This window comes from Nerophis ophidion, linkage group LG09 (genome assembly GCF_033978795.1).
Source record: "Nerophis ophidion isolate RoL-2023_Sa linkage group LG09, RoL_Noph_v1.0, whole genome shotgun sequence".
Taxonomy (NCBI): Eukaryota; Metazoa; Chordata; class Actinopteri; order Syngnathiformes; family Syngnathidae; genus Nerophis; species Nerophis ophidion.
In genome coordinates, this window is record NC_084619.1 from 22,964,707 (window position 1) to 22,982,573 (window position 17,867).

The window sequence follows — 17,867 nt, forward strand, 5'->3', positions numbered from 1 at the left end:
ACCACGAGCTGACAACCGGCTAGCAGCTAATCATGTGTCTCCATAACAATGGCTAGGCTAATAATAATGACCTCAACTACGGCAAATAAACTGCATTTCTTTTTATCTTAAGTGTCATTATCAAGTACCTTTATATCTGGAGGACGAGGCTAAACATATTCCACACCGAGCGCCAGCCAGGAGCAGGCATGCTACTAGGCTAGCTAAGCTAACAGCTAAGCTAGTTTTAAACAACACCAAAAAATAAGTGCTTCGTAAAGTTTCAGACGTGTAGATGGAAGCGTGTTGCAGCAGAAGTAGATTACAAAGTGTCCAGAGAGAATAAAAGATAACAAAAACTGTTGGTATGTCAGCACTGTCAGTATCAGTGTGTGTTCAATACTGGTGCCATTAGGTAGGCTGACCACACGTCCTCTTTTCCCTGGACATATCCTCTTTTGCAGGGGTGTCCGGGGTGTCCGGGCGTTTTTTTTTTAAATGCCTCAATTGTCCGGCATTTTGGATTAGGGTTGCGTGTATTTTCAATGTTCGTCGAGGGTTAAGTTACCGTATACGTATATTACTCGAGTTGGTGAATTTTAGCTGTAAATATTGTAGCGGCTGGCTAAGGGGTGTTAGCCAATGGAGTTGGCTGGGGGGCGGGACTTTCGGGGAAGTTAGGAAAGTGACGCTGTTGACAGGAAGTGTTGGTTCGAGTTTTGCCGTCAAAAGGAAATAGACGCACATTAGAGCTGCTGGGTGACTTAAATACATCTTGTGCAATAAATACATTAGAATGGTCCACTAAACTGAGAAGAGACATTTTAAAGAATGGGCTGTTACCTGTTTTTTGTTTAAATACAATTAACCTGTTTTGAGGCATTAATTATGTGTATATTATATACAAGAGGTTATTTTGAATATTGCTACTTATGTCCTTTTTCTAATACTGTGAATGTTACATAATATAAGTGTGACTTATTTTGTTATACTGTCAAGAGGGGAGAAAAAATGCTTTATTGAAATAAATATATTATTTATAAAGCAAGTTCAATAAGTATCATTGGCAAATGTTCACCTAGTCCCGGCCTCGGCGTGCTGCCCGCCTTGGCACGCATATATGTGTCCTCTTTTTGGGATTTCAGAATATGGTCAGCCTACATTAGGTAAATTTATTTATTTTCTCAAAATAATTTTTGTTGTTGTTTTTGTTCATGTTTTTACAAATTCGGGGACTAATTCCCTGGACACAGAGAGACTTTGAGGGCACAAAAAAACTACTTAAAAGAGTTGTTTTAGTTGTGTACGATTAGCTTTGTCTTTCTCTCACAATTGTATGTAATAAAAGAGAATAATCAACTACTTAAAATGTTGATATTGTTAAACTGTTAATAGCACTCACCATAAATAAATTGAGGATTTCACAATTAATACATGTGATTGGTATTGTTATCAGCTGATGTCACTCATTGATGATCAGTATTGGCAGCATAAAACCCTAAATGGAACATCCCTACCAAAAAATGTGGTACCGGGAACAAGATAAACTAAATACATTAGGATGATGCCACTTGCAATTTTTCAATGTTTTTTATTTTTTTAATCAGAATACCTTTATAATCCAAGAGACATTCTTGAGAAACCCTGAAAGCTTTTTCAGGAGTCTGCCAGTAGATGGCAGTATATCCTCAGTTTCTGTGGACGTGCACTTTATTGGAAGCTAATCCTGGAGGGACAAAGGTCAAATAACACAGCACATCTGACCAGGAGCGGGTCTACAGACAAATATCTCTAGGGACATTTTTAAGTAGCTAGTGCAGCTACTAGATTTGCCAGAGGAAAGGCTAGAAGCCTCACTTCAAAATGAAATCAGAAGCCCTGGGATTAGTCTGTTATCCGCCGTGGCACAAAATCATTACCTCAATATAAAAACACACAAAGGTTTATGACAGGTTCGATGAATACGTGAGACAATTTAAATTTGAGTGTGAACTGCAAAGGTCATTTAGATGGACATGTCGTCAAATTCCTTGTAATAAAACAGTTATTATTATCATAGGTATTAGTAGTGTTATGATAGTCAGGTGGTTTGAAACTCGGCTCACTCTTACACGCCGTAGACTCCAATTTAAGAGTGAGTGTTTGTCTAATGTTCAGTGGTCAGGAATTCCCTTGCTTCCCATCAGACCTGTATCCCTTTTATTGGCTTGTGTGGGATTTGGGCAGGAAACCAAAGCTAATGCCCCCTTTTCCCACATCAAACGGATGCAAAGCGCCCCGAAATGTCAAGGGGCGGGAGTCCAAGGTGGGGGGAAGGAGGCGGAATAAGGGGGTTAAGGGATGGGGGTCTGAGGAGTGAGAAGCTGCGGCTGATAGGGGCGGAAAAAGGAAAAAAAAAAATGCAGTCTCAGCGCATTCGGAGCTTATCAATGTGCGCTGGATGTTGTTGCTGAGGCTGCTAAGGCGAACCAGATGTAGCACAGGTTGCTCAGTGCCACTACGTGTTAGGTACAGCCCGGGTCAACCTGAGGCGTCTTGGCAGTTGAATAAGAGGAGGTTGAGGTTCATGTAAATGTGCTGCAGATGTTTCTGACTAATACTGTACAAGGTCGTCTTCCTGACTCGCAAAGCCTCCGCTTTCCCCGCCTCAGCGGACAGTGGATGGTAGCAGGGGCGTTACATCCTGAGCATGTTTTCTGGGTTCTCGTTGGTCGCCATTGGCTTTCTTCGTTTGCCAGCAGCAGTGTTTATAGGATTGGGTCTCATTTACCCCAGTGTTAATTTATTCCCATAAAGACAGCCATGACACATCGTCTCCACTGGCCTGCGAGTGTGTGTGTGTGCGCAAGTGCTGCTCTGCTTTTCTCCTCCATGCCGCGTTTACGTTTGACGGGAAGCATTTTTTTTTTCTTACACCGCGTCGTGTCGTGGTTTTGGGAAACTTCTCACCAAACTCTAACACTTCCGGAGGTATGTCATAATGGTCATCTGCGTCAGTCTTCATTTTCCCATGTCTGTGCCAAAGAAGCTCCAATTTGCCAGGATCCCGAGAATTTGTTTGGCAACCAGCACGTACCATCGGGATTACAGACGGCCGCATTTATTTTTTATTGTCAAATCATTAAAAATACTGCTGAGTGACCTGTGACCAACTGATGAGCAAAAGTGGTATTAGAACCCCCCCGGCAGCCTGGTACTGTTTGCACCGCGTAGTCTGCACGATCCGCTGGCTCTTAACGAGGGAGAACGAGGCTGAAATGAGGCGTTTCTGCGGCCAAGGTTTTATTCCCACAGCCCACTGGTTTGCATTACAACACACAAAAGGCCAAACGTGACTCAACTTTCAGAGAGAGCTGTTCGTGTGTGTTCTGCGAAGATAATGCAGAATGCAAAGCTTTTTTCAAGCTTGTATGTTGCTATAGGAGATTACACGTGCTGTTATACTTCCAAGCTGGAGTTCCCCTGCACTACATCAAGCATTCATTGTTGCACCCTTAGGAAAACCCTCTGACAGATGTTAGACAAGCCTTCGCGTTACCTATCAAGCGAAACGTAGGATTTGTATCACTTTAGTCTATAGTCACAGCTCTCTCTTGTGTCATAAATTTGTAAAACAACAAGCAATGGAATGGAATAGTGAATTTAAATTGGTGTGAGTATGTCAAGCGTATCCAGAGATTACACTCAGGTGTACTGTTTGCTAGTCTACAATACCATATAGAGCAGTGGTTCTTAACCTGGGTTCGATCGAACCCTAGGGGTTCGGTGAGTCGGCCTCAGGGGTTCGGCGCAGCCAGTCAAGACACATCCATACTTGCCAACCTTGAGACCTCCAAATTTGGGAGATGGAGGGGTGGTGGTAGCGGGGGTGTATATTGTAGATCCCGGAAGAGTTAGTGCTGAAAGGGATTGTGGGTATTTGTTCTGTTGTGTTACGGGGAGGATGTTCTCCCGAAATGTGTTTGAACCCACACCAAATAAGAATGACACAGTGTGGTGCGTATTTATAACAGTGTTAAAGTTGTTTATATAGCCACCCTCATTGTGACCTGTATGGCTGTTGAACAAGTATGCCTTGCATTCACTTATGTGTGTGTAAAAGCCACATAAATGATGTGAGTGCACCGACACGCCGTTTGTATAGAGGAAAATCGGACATGACGACAGGTTGTAGAGGATGCTAAAGCAGAATGGTTGCCCCGGGAGATTTTCGGGAGGGGCACTGGAATTCAGGATTCTTCCGGAAAAATCGGGAGGGTTGGCAAGTATTAACTCATCGTGTAAATAAAAACTTCTCCATATCGGCGTATCGTAGATACGGAAAATGCAGAAGTCACACTGATTTGCAGGTGTGTAATTTGTTGTGAGTTCATGCACGGTTGATTTTGTACACCAGGAAAAAAACATTGTCTTGAATTTGAAAAGAAAAAAAAAAAAAAATTCACAAAAGCAGGGTTCGGTGAATGCGTGTATGAAACTGGTGGGGTTCGAAGCCTCCAACAAGGTGAAGAACCACTGATATAGAGGAAAAAGTCACCAATACATGATACATGCAGACATAGGCTCCATCTTCGAAGATCCCAAGTAACAAGTGCTAATTGGCATGTGCAAAATACAAAATCACATGTATTATTAGTGGACGTGTTGTGGATCACAGACTGTGTGTACAATTGATAATAAGTGCAAAAGTGGCGTTCACTTCATCCATCCATTTTCTACCGCCTGTCCCTTTTGGGGTTGTGGGGGGTGCTGGAGCCTATCTCAGCTGCATTCAGGCAAAAGGCGCTGTACACCCTGGACAAGTCGCCACCTCATCACAGGGCCAACACAGATGGACAGACAACATTTACGCTCACATTCACACACTAGGGCCAATTTAGTGTTGCCAATCAACACTTCCCTATTTAAATGAGCATTTTAACGTTAGTCACCATGGAGAAAATTTCCTCCACACCTACAGTATGGAAGAGATTCATAAGGCCCCATTCCTGGGGTGAGTCCGGGGTGAGAGAAAAATGTAATCATTTTGCAATGCAGTCTGCTGAAAATGATGGAAAGCGCCACTCTACATAGCAACTGTGGCTGTGGTCAATGTTGGAATTTCTACATAACGCATTTTAAGATATTCAACACTTTACTGCCGTCTGGCGGCTAAAGTTAAAGTCCCAACGATAGTCACGCACACACTAGGTGTGGTGAAATTATCCTCTGCATTTGACCCATCCCCATGTTCACCCCCTGGGAGGTGAGGGGTGCAGTGAGTAGCAGCAGTGGCCACGCTCTATAATCATTTTGGTGATTTAACCCCCAATTCCAACCCTTAATGCTGAGGCAACGAGTCCCATTTTTATAGTCTTTGGTATGACTCATGACCTTCCAGTCTCGGGGCAGACACTCTAACCACACGGCCACTGAGCAGGTGGTGGATAGTGCGCTCCCCCAATTTTTCACGTTCTATGCGTCAGGTAAACTGAGGCAAATGGGGCCACATGAGTCCCTATCCGACTGCATTGCATTAAATGCTCCAACCTGTGGCGTTTTGGTGTGTTGCGGCAGCATCAATTCCGGTCCTTCAACAAGCCCTATTTCTTCTGAATCAAAATATATATTCCTATATAACACATAGCCTATTATTTTCACACTATTGACGAGTGATGCAACGAAAATTTGGCGTTGAAAATAGGCTTCGCTCACTGAAACCGGACGTTGTGCTAAAGTATCCACTTCCACTGGCGGGCTGTTTCTTTGCCTGCGCACACCAATGACACAATTTGCCCAAAGTCACACAGAGGTCGTTGCCTTTAGACTGAAGTCCCATTTGAATTTATCAGATGCCAATCGGATATAGACTACCTTCTGTTATGGCCTGAATCTGATGCAAAAAGATCAGATTTGAAGCACCCTAATCTGGTTTGCAGTATAAACAAGAGCACAGCAAAAAAACTACTGTGAGAGACAGTGGCGCTAACTGCGATGGGCTCAAAGATCACATACTAAAAAACATTGAAAAGCAAAACCCATATTTAGAGCTACAAATGAACTGTCTTCTGTTGTTTATTTTTGTTGTTTTAATGCCACAGTTAAAACTGAGTGCTTTCATGCTAGGGTCGCCTAAAGACTCTTCACTAGTTCATTTGCTCGACGCTATTTTGAAAAAGAGTATCTACAGCGGTCTGATTCCTTGCTAAATATAGCAATATATCGCTTTCGTTATTCTCTGGCAGACAAAGTACGCTAGAACTTGTTTATGCAGAAAAACTATTGGCGGTCCAAATTGATTTGTGACGTTATAGAAAAGAAAATGCTCGTTTATACCCACTATATTTATATGCTTTCTCTTTTTTACTCCCTCTGTTTGTGCTCATCCATCATGCCCCTTTTCATCAGATAGCCATTACCCTGCACAGTGATGGGGTTTCCATGGTGATCACATCTCTCTCTGTTTGCTGGGGATTAGGGTTAACCATGTGCTGCAGGATCAGAGGGGGTTGATGGGAGGTGAGGGTGGGAGTCGGCTGACGGAGTACAATAATCTGGGCCCTGGGTAGCTGGAGCAGAAGGTCACTCAGTTCTTCTTCTGTAGAGTTGACCACTGGTGCCCCGTTCACTTCCACAAGTCTACGGAATAAATTGTTGAGACAGGCAGTTAAAAGAAAAGCAATATGAAAAACAATTCAGAGCATGAATCACTGCACAAATTCCCCTATTAGTTTTTGTTACCCCGGGAAATGTATTTTGGCAAGGATGCTGCAATCAAAGCCTGTGCAGCATCTGTGGTTCTGTCTCTGCACTGTCATGATGACGTCTCGGACATGAGAATTCATTTTGCTGTTCAAAGTAAAACCAATTTTTTTTTTTTCAAATGACACCATTGTTGCTTCAATTAAAATGTTAAAAGCTGTCATTTTTACCAAAGCATTTGTGTTAAATGTTCAGTATGTCAGAGCAAAAACAGCAATGGTGGGCCGTACGCTTGCCCGAACGTTTCCAACAAACCTGAAAGAAATTTACTCCATCACCACAACGTCCAGCATTACTTACGTACTGTAAATGCTCTAATTATAGCATGTATTTACTGAAACCCCAAAGAGGAGGGTGATTTAATTGGAAGCAGACAAGCTGGAGAGAAAACTAATGATACACAACTTTATGTATTACCTGTTAAGATTTTCTCCATTTTATTTACGTTTCAAATACTTTTCTTGACAGTGTCACTTCCGCTTCCTTCCTGTAGGTGTCACTTCCGCTTCCCGTTTGACGTGTGTTAATGTGTGCTGACTTGTTTCTCTGTTATGTTTAATCGGTGCTCTAGTCCTTGACGATATGAGTATGTTAATTATTATATAAGAATCATTTAGTTTATTAATAGACATCACTATGTTTGTGTAACATTTACTGGTGTTTTATTAATATTATTAGTGCTGTTTTGTCAGAATGCTACGAGCTAACATCTCCCTGTTTAGGATAGCATTGCCGCTACTAATGTGGCTAGTTCATGTGCCATTGTGAAAATGCAATATATTATGTCTCTAGTACTTTACTTAGAGCATATCTATAGGCATAATATATGTATATGTATATGTATATATATATATATATATATATATATATATATATATATATATATATATATATATATATATATATATATATAATATATATATATATATATAATATATAATATATATATAATATATGTAGGCATAATATATGTATATGTATATGTATATATATATATCGGCTTCACGGTGGGAGAGGGGTTAGTGCGTCTGCCTCACAATACGAAGGTCCTGCAGTCTTGGGATCAAATCCAGGCTCGGGATCTTTCTGTGTGGAGTTTGCATGTTCTCCCCGTGAATGCTGGGGTTCCCTCCGGGTACTCCGCCTTCCTCCCACTTCCAAAGACATGCACCTGGGGATAGGTTGATTGGCAACACTATATTGGCCCTAGTGTGTGAATGTGAGTGTGAATGTTGTCTGTCTATCTGTGTTGGCCCTGCGATGAGGTGGCGACTTGTCCAGGGTGTACCCCGCCTTCCGCCCGATTGTAGCTGAGATAGGCGCCAGCGCCCCCCGCGACCCCGAAAGCGAATAAGCGGTAGAAAATGGATGGATGGATATATATATATATATATATATATATATATATATATATATATATATATATATAGGCTTCACGGTGGGCAGAGGGGTTAGTGCGTCTGCCTCACAATACGAAGGTCCTGCAGTCCTGGGTTCAAATCCAGGCTCGGGATCTTTCTGTGTGGAGTTTGCATGTTCTCCCCGTGAATGCGTGGGTTCCCTCCGGGTACTCCGGCTTCCTCCCATCTCCAAAGACATGCACCTGGGGATAGGTTGATTGGCAACACTAAATTGGCCCTAGTGTGTGAATGTGAGTGTGAATGTTGTCTGTCTATCTGTGTTGGCCCTGCGATGAGGTGGGGACTTGTCCAGGGTGTACACCGCCTTCCGCCCGATTGTAGCTGAGATAGGCGCCAGCACCCCCCGCGACCCCGAAAGGGAATAAGCGGTAGAAAATGGATGGATGGATATATATATATATATATATATATATATGTATAGTTTAGATAAATTACATAAATGTTGATGGGTGTTTGTTTGTGGTTTATAAATACTAACTGCACCTAATATAACCCAATATGCACCATTAAAGTTGGAAGAGTCCAAATGATGACCGTGTGTTCTCTGACCGGAACCCCAACGTGGTCAATATCCAAAAAAAACAGTCGCAGAGTTTAATACTCAACATTACCTTTAACAAGGAATTAGAGCCTGATCTACTAAAGCACCACCTCAGAAAAAACGTGGCTCGCCAAGTACTACAACAATGAACTACATCAAATACAGTAGCACAGTAGGCCTAAGTATTCATTAAAAACAAGGCAAAGGTTTTACTTATCATCTATACAGTATTTTATATTTTTGGCCATTGTAACCATACAGACAGTTTAAATAGTAACACTGTGTTTGAAAACAGTAAAATAAAACACGGTATTTTAATCAAGTGATTATTTGCCGTACCACAAGATGGAGCACACATACCACTAGTGGTACTTCTACTACAGTTTTGAGAATCGCTGTACTAAAGGTTTCCATGTATCTATTTTCATGCACTGTTCTCATGGATAGGTTGGCCCAACTAGAGGGCAGTGTCCACCAGTTAGAGCAGAGTAATTTTGTAACCTTAGACACCTCAGAAACGTTTGCAAGCATTCGCTGTAGCGAGCTGACTAGCCCTGTTTGTAGCAGCCCTAAGTGGCATACAAGCCATGGTGAACCCGTTGAGACGGAAAATATATTTAGCCTTTATAGCTAGTCCTACACCCCAGTCTACCGGACATCAAACTTTCATCATAGGGGACACCATCACTCGGAACATATAGTCTAGTAAACCAGCCATAATTAAGTGTAATCCCGGGTCAAGAGCATCTGACATTGAAGCTAGTATTAGGGAGCTGACTCACAGCGGGCCAAGTAAACATGTACAACAGGCTAATTGCACCACTAGCTGCACCCCAGGAAGAATAGTCTCCACTGCAATGTAGACTAATGGGGATCCTTAATAAACTAAGCTGGCTATGCGAACATAGTTGTATACGTCGGCTCCAATGACACAGGGATGAGACAGTCAGAGATTAAAAAGACAAACATAGCTAGGACTTGTAAACTCGCTAGAAAGATGTCTTGGCATCGAGTACTTGTCTCTGAACTTCTACCTGGGAGAGGCAATGATGAAAGGTATAGCAGATTAGTTTCTCTATTGGCTGGCTAGTTTTTGTAGAGAACAGGGACTGACGTTTATTGATAATTGACCCTCTTTCTGGGACAAACTGGGTTTGCTGAGGAGGGAAGGCCTTTACCCAAACCGGGAAGGCGCCATCACTCTCTCCAGAAATATAGACTACTATTTGAGTCAAGCTTGACTAACTACACAAGACAAAGCTTGGACACAGGCAATTACAGCATTTATTAGCCCGGGTGAGGTTAACAGTTAAGCTAGAACTACCCTAGGCTGACCATATTCTGAAATCCCAAAAAGAGGGCACATACTGTAAATGTGTGCCAAGGCGGGCAGCACGCCAAGGCCGGGACTAAGTGAAAATGTTCCAATGAAACTCGAACTTGCTTTATAAATAATATATTTATTTAAATAAAGCATCTTTTCTCCTCTGTTGACAGTAGTGGTAGCGCTAGGAATTTTCAAACTGGGGTCCCAGGAACCCAATCAAGTCATAAAAATGGGGTCCCACTTTTTTGTAAGCGTTTTGAAAAAAAATGATAAACGTATGCATTATCCTGTTATATCTCACATTCTATATTCTGTTTAAAAAAAATAATATGTAAATGTATTCAGTTATAAACATTCATTCACTTTCTTCTTTCCTTCATGGATCTAAACTTTACCGCTGCTTGTAGTCAAGGCCTTTAAATAGACCCCCTATTTAGACCAGTTGATCTGCCGTTTCTTTTCTTTTCTCTCAGCTCCCCTCTCCCTTGTGGAGGAGAGGGCACAGGTACGGTGGCCACAAATGAAGTGCTGGATGTCCAGAGTCGGGACCCGGGGGGGACCACTCCCCTGTGCATCGGTTGGGGACGTCTCTGCGCTGCTGACCTGTCCCCGCTCGGAATGGTCTCCTGCTGGCCCCACTATGGACTGGACTCTAACTATTATGTTGGATACACTATGGACTGGACTCTCACAATATTATGCTGGATACACTCAATGTCCTTTGCACTGGTCGCCCAGGGGGGGTCCCCACATCTGCGGTCCCCTCCAAGGATTCTCATTGTCCCATTGGGCTGAGTTTTTCCTTTCTCTGTTGTGGGATCTTAGCCGAAGATGTTGTTGTGGCTTGTGCAGCCCTTTGAGACACTCGTGACTTAGGGCTATATAAGTAAACATTGAATGATCAATTTATTGATTGAAATGACAGATAGTTAATAGTAATGGACCCTTATTGGATCCATTTGTACACTCTCAGTTACATTAACATTGATATTATACATGTGAGCACATCGATAGAAATCCCCTGCTAGCTTTGATGTTACAAGCTACTTTTGCCGTGCAACTTGTAGTGCAACAATTCCCTGGGAATAGCTTCCCTGGAGCTTAGCTACATTTAATCGAGAGTAACTTGTAGCTTAGATTATTACATTTTGCAAGTAGCTTGCCCATCACAGGTCATAGGTCCCTACCTGTCATCCACACACAGTTGCGAGTTGTCCACCCTGACCACCACCAAACCACTGCCTTCAGTGTACCGGCACGTGAAGCCATAATAGCCGTCAGGTCCACGGCTCTCCTGCACCAAAAGTAGCATGGCAGGAGACTGCGGAGACACCAGCTGGCTTAGGTTACCGATGGTCACATTCTTTCTCTGGTCTTTCTCCTTTATAGAGAGAAAAAAAAGACTGCGTTGACATTGTGAACACACGCAATGACAAATATGACAAGAGCTGTACAAAAATCATGAATGGTGACTTTTGATAATAGAATTCAACAGCTTGTTTACAAACCCCGTTACCATATGAGTTGGGAAATTGTGTTAGATGTAAATATAAACGGAATACAATGATTTGCAAATCCTTTTCAACCCATATTTAGTTGAATGCACTACAAAGACAAGATATTTGATGCTCAAACTCATAAACTATGTATATATTTTTTTGCAAATAATAATTAACTTCGAATTTTATGGCTGCAACACATGCCAAAGTAGTTGGGAAAGGGCATGTTCACCACTGTGTTACATCACCTTTTCTTTTAACAACACTCAATAAACGTTTGGGAACTGACGAAACTAAATGTTGAAGTTTTGAAAGTGGAATTCTTTCACATTCTTGTTTTATGTAGAGCTTCAGTCGTTCAACAGTCCGGGGTCTCCGCTGTCGTATTTTACGCTTCATAATGCGCCACATGTTTTTGATGGGAGACAGGTCTGGACTGCAGGTGGACCAGTAGAGTACCCGCACTCTTTTACTACGAAGCCACGCTGTTGTAACACGTGGCTTGGCATTGTCTTGCTGTAATAAACTTGGGCGTCCATGATAACGATGCTTGGATGAAAACATATGTTGCTCCAAAACCTGTATGGACCATTCAGCATTAATGGTGCCTTCACAGATGTGTAAGTTACCCATGCCTTGGGCACTAATACACCACCATACCATCACAGATGCTGCATTTTGAACTTTGCGCCTATAACAATCTGGATAGTTATTTTCTTCTTTGTTCCGAAGGACACCGCGTCCACAGTTTCCAACTATAATTTGAAATGTGGACTCGTCAGACCACAGAACACTTTTCTACTTTGCATCAGTCCATCTTAGATGAGTTCGGGCCCAGCAAAGCCGGCGGCGTTTCTGGTTGTTGTTGATAAATGGGGTTTGCTTTGCATAGTAGAGTTTTAACTTGCACTTGTAGATGTAACGACCAACTGTAGTTACTGACAGTCGTTTTATGAAGTGTTCCTGAGCCCATGTGGTGATATCCTTTACACACTGATGTCGGTTTTTGATGCAGTACTGCCTGAGGGCTCAAAGGTCCGTAATATCATTGCTTACATGCAGTGATTTCTCCAGATTCCAACGTAACTGTTGCTTACAACTAACAAGGAAACCAGACTGAGTGTGCCGCACAACGTGAATGAGTAGCTCTCTGATTAGTGCCAGGTAGCAGGTGAGCATGCTGAACACTAATCAGAGGCAGGTGAAACCAGTCGGCATCCATAGTAACCAAAACACAAACCCAGGGGTTCTCAAAACAGGAAGTGAGGGAATCGAAAACTAAACAAATATGATCAGGGCAGCGGATCATGACTGATAGGGTTATTATAGGTGCTAACGCAGACAAACTATTTATGGCGGCGCCGTGTTTACAACCCTATGTATCGAGTGGTCTGCTGCTTCCTCGCTTCTTTGCTCTTTGTAGATCATAAATCATGCCTCTCGCCTGAAAAATAGATGGCTGAGGATATAATCCGACAATTAGCGACACTTTGACAGCCATTTACTACTCGAAACTGGCAAGGATGACACAAAAAGACGCTTGGTCCCATGACCCCTTTTCTTTGTGAGGATTATCAGTCATTCTTCACCAAAAATGGGATTCTTCAAAAACAACTATGTGCGATATTGTGTAGTTTGGCACCACTTCAAACTACAACCATAATAAATAAACCTGACTGTCACAATAATTTGCATCATAGACAGATGCTTCTATTATTTACATAAAGCATGCAAGTATGTCCTTAACCTGAAAATTTAATCAATATGGTCTAAAACTAAGTGCCTAAGCGAGACAGTTATTCCAATCTGTGCTTTAAATGCATATTTGCATGCTTTAAATGCATATTTTATCACATCATCACATGTAAACATCATTGAGAAGTTGCGATTTATGTCTATGAAACATCCTTACCTCGAAATGATACGTAACCCTATGTTCTAGCAAGCAAATAATTACAGATACCACTTTGGCGAGTTGCCCGGAAGATAAGAGCATGTGTGCGTCAAAAGCCTGCAGACCACCAAGACGTGAAGGATTAGTTTTTTGAGGAGATCACGCCACAAGTAGCTTGTGGGGATCAGAAATAACTTGTGAGTCTGACCACTGAATTCCTCAGTTCCCTTATCCAGCCTCTTGGCATTCGTCAGGCGTGTGAATATTTTGCAGCAATTGATGTCGCCTTGCCGGGATCAGGGGTCAGAACTAAGGCTTCTCTTGCCTCAGACAAAAGAGCCAGACAGGAAATATCCACAGAAATGCATCTGAAGCACCTTGAAAAGCACACGCTAATGTGCATCATTTTGTCTTAGTTTGTTGGAAGCAGGCCAAAAGAGGGAAGGTTGATCCCCATGTTTATCCGCAGGATTTCATCAAAACTTAACCCAGCCAGGACAGCCTACAGGCTGAATACTTTGAAAATGCAATGAGATGAGATTAAAATATTACAAAAGACAATTACTGTAGAGAAATGGGAGCATTAGGTAAATACACTTCTACTTAAGCAAACAAAATATAATAGTATTCCTCTATCATCAACAGAGAACGGATTTCTTTTGATCCAGTATGACAAATCAATCTCTAGCAGGCCAGACAAAATGATAACAGATGTGAGATGATGTTCACCAACTCAGACGGTCCCACATGGGGCAGAAAAGGAATAACACATTGACTACGTTTCCATGCACTAAATTAGTCTGATTTGTTAAATAGTTAGTTTTTTTTGTATTTTCACACCTAAGTCTCTGTGTCTATGCACACTCAAAGGTAACTATTGGTAATGTACGATAGGATAGGATATACCGTATTTTCCAAACTCTGAGGCGCCCTTCAAATCCTTTTTTTTCCCTCAAAACTCCACTGTGCGCCTCAGAACCTGGTGCGCCTAATGTACACAAATCCAATTAATTTGTGTACATAATTTGACATATTATGACATTGTGCTATGTCTAGTGGTTGTTTGTATTTTAACTCCCAAGTTTTGTTTAACTTTTTTTCCTAAATAATTGTGAGCGCCACGCTGCACGACTTTCGGGGCATTTTTATCAACTAGCAATAATTTTGTATGAAATAGTATACATAGTGAAGTACACAGTATAAATAATTTGATTGTTGATCATTGGCGACAACCAAAACTTTCAGCAGGTAAGAGAACATCCTAAGTCAAAAGTATTAGAACTGGTACAGTCAAAACATTATTTTTTAACTAGATAGATAGATAGATAGATAGATAGATAGATAGATAGATAGATAGATAGATAGATAGATAGATAGATAGATAGATAGATAGATGGATAGATAGATAGATAGATAGATAGATAGATGGATGGATAGAACTAATCACACTTTTGAATGTGGATTGATTAAGATAAATGTTTTAAAAAAAGTTAAAAATACCCCAATATTTGTACACCAACGCAATTTTAATGTCAATAAGCCATCCAGGAATATTTTTAAAACTATTTTACTGAAATGTACGTCATTTTTTTGCTCAACACTTGTTAACAGTTGTATATAAAGTCCAGTCAGGGTGTATTTTGAAGTGAAATATAAATTGAGCACACCAGTCCGTGTCTCCTCACTCATCAGTGTTGCTTGCATTGACATGATCACTGCCCGTATATCAACTAACACTTTCAGGTAACCATCTGCAGTTAAGATAAAATAGCATGTAAAGTCAAAATAAATTGTGTGTATACAAGATTAATGCACTTTTTTTGTGATTAGTGACATGAGTTAACCTGTTGTTTTCGTGAGCCCTAATTCGGATATAAGAAATTTGCTTAAAGGGTAACATTATCATAATTTCAGAAGGGTTAAAACCAATAAAAATCATTCCCAGTGGCTTATTTTATTTTTCGAAGTTTTTTTTCAAAATTTTACCCATCATGCAATATCCTCAAAAAAGGCTTTAAAGGGCCTGATTTTCGCTATCTGTAAATCCACCCGTCTATTTTCCTGTGACGTCACATAGTGATGCCAATACAAACAAACATGGCGGATAGAACAGCAAGATATAGCGACATTAGCTCGGATTCATACTCGGATTTCAGCGGCTTAAGCGATTCAACAGATTACGCATGTATTGAAACGGATGGTTGGATTGTGGAGGCAGATAGCGAAAATGAAATTGAAGAAGAAACTGAAGCCATTGAGCGAGTAGCTATTGAAGCTATTCGGCGATTGCCTTCTAACTAACGATTGCATCTTTTGACTACTGGAGCAACTTAAATCTGTCGATTGGTAAGTGTTTGTTTGGCATTGAATGTGGGTGGAGGGAAAGGCTGGATGCAAATATAGCTACAAATGTACATACAGCTAGCCTAAATAGCATGTAACCATCGATTAACTGGCAGTCATGCCTGACCAAATATGTCTGATTAGCACATAAGTCAATAACATCAACAAAACTCACCTTTGTGATTTCGTTGACTTAATCGTTGGAAATGCATCTGCTTTGAGTGTCGCAGGATATCCACACATTCTTGCCATTTCTGCCATGTTAGCATCGATTAGCACGGCATGCTAATCGACGCACACTCCACGTAAGACAACTTGAATCTGTCCCTGATCGTGTTGTTACAACCTCCGACAACACACCGACGAGGCATGATGTCTCCAAGGTACGGAAAACAGTTGAAAAAAACGGAAAATAACCGAAGTGATTTGACTTGTGTGTGTAATGTGTTTGAGAAAATGGTGGATTGCTTCCCATTGTAACGTCACGGGTGAAAGGTCATCGCTCCGACAGCGAACAATTGAAAGGCGTTTAAATCGCCAAATTCACCCCTTTAGAGTTTGGAAATCGGTTAAAGAAACATTTGGTCTTTTTTCTGCAACATCAAGGTATATATTGACACTTACATAGGTCTGGTGATAATGTTCCCCTTTAATGTAGACACATAGAAATCATCATATTGGTGTGATTGTATGCATCAAGTGTTAATTCAAGGCTAAGGCAAAATATCGAGATATGGATCGTGTAACGTGACATGGCCTAAAAATATCGAGATATTAATAAAAGGCCATATCAAACAGCCCTAATTTAACATGTTTGCATCTCTTGCAGAGGGGCCAGTCAAAAGGATTTTTATCTTTATTTCATACGTTCTCACACCACATAATGCCATCTGAGTTCTGCCCACTTGAATTACAATAATGTCTTCATAAGGTTTCTCGCAGAACTGTTTGTTCAAGAAGGAAGGATAAAGGAGAGTGGTGCATGCACAGCAATCTTGGGCTCAGCTGTCAATAGGGAACACGGGGTATGCGCACGCAGGTAAGTACAGGTTCATTCTTCAGGTCAAGACAAGCAAAGATATTGCTCTCTCGGTTTCCCCCTCTTCAAAAGTATGTCTGAAGTTTTTAAGTTGTCCAAGCTAAGACGCTTGTTTAAAGTCATTTCCGCTATTTGTTGTGTTTCCCCTGCGCCCCTTCGCACTCTTCGCTCTGTTTCTCTTTCCCTCCCCTCTCGGCTGCTTTATTGATGCTCGCCAGTTGGAAGAGATCTTGGAGATTAGACGGCCAATGATGAAATATTTCCTTATTGTCTGCAATGCAGGACGGCCTACGAGACCAAATACAGGGCGGTCTGCTCCTTATTAGAGCAGTGGCTCCATCAGTTCCCAGACTGCTCCTCAGTCCTGACCTGTGTGTTAACTCTGATTAGGTCATATGATAAACATTAACGCTGCTGCTTTTCCCACATGCTTGCCACCTAAAAAAGTGTGGCCCTAGGGCAGCAACGTGACACGGGGCACCATTCAAAGCCGAAGCGGCGTGTGTCCTTTCATGGCACCTCGTTAGGCCTTCTCCAGCGGGATAAAAGGCTCACATTAAAAAAGAAGTGAGCTCCTCCGGGGATGGATGGAGATAGTTTTACACATCCTGGCCCATTTCTCCATTGCACTCTCCCAGTGTCTTTTGTCGCGCACATTCCATTGTTGGTATGGTCACAGGCTCTCGGGTGTCAGTGCTAAAATACCATTTTCTCAGAAGGAGTGCGCGTCCATCCAGCCTAATGTGCCCATTCTCTAAAAAAGGTGCACAGCTTTACACAACAGTGGAGGGAAGTTATTTTTCAGCATTGTTTTGTCTGTCCCGAGAACAGTGGGTCAGGATCAAAGATGATGGACATAATAGGGCCAAAGACTGACCCCCGGGGTCAGGCTCTGACAGCAGGAAGTCATTTATACCATCCAAGTCCAAGATCTATTGTTATCTAAAGGACAATACAAGGTATTCACATTGTTTAGCTAGATTGTACTACAACTTAGTGGTGTGTTAGTTTGTTAATAGGATACTTCCTGGTTCATGAAGTATGATAAAGACACCAGGTATGCAAAGGTATTGTTATTTTTAG

The 17,867-nt window shown here is 41.7% G+C and overlaps 1 protein-coding gene across 1 annotated transcript in view; it reads right to left on the reverse strand.

The window, feature by feature from the left end:
• Nucleotides 1–1,558: 1,558 nt before the first annotated feature.
• Nucleotides 1,559–17,867, reverse strand: part of LOC133559145 (uncharacterized) — a 93,906-nt gene continuing 77,597 nt past the window's right edge. Inside the window, exons 15-16 of the mRNA XM_061910579.1 lie at nucleotides 11,197–11,390; nucleotides 1,559–6,597 (exon numbers count right to left, since the gene is read on the reverse strand). Coding sequence (XP_061766563.1) covers nucleotides 6,363–6,597; nucleotides 11,197–11,390 — 429 coding nt within the window. The 3' untranslated portion in view covers nucleotides 1,559–6,362. The remainder of the gene's footprint in view (nucleotides 6,598–11,196; nucleotides 11,391–17,867) is intronic.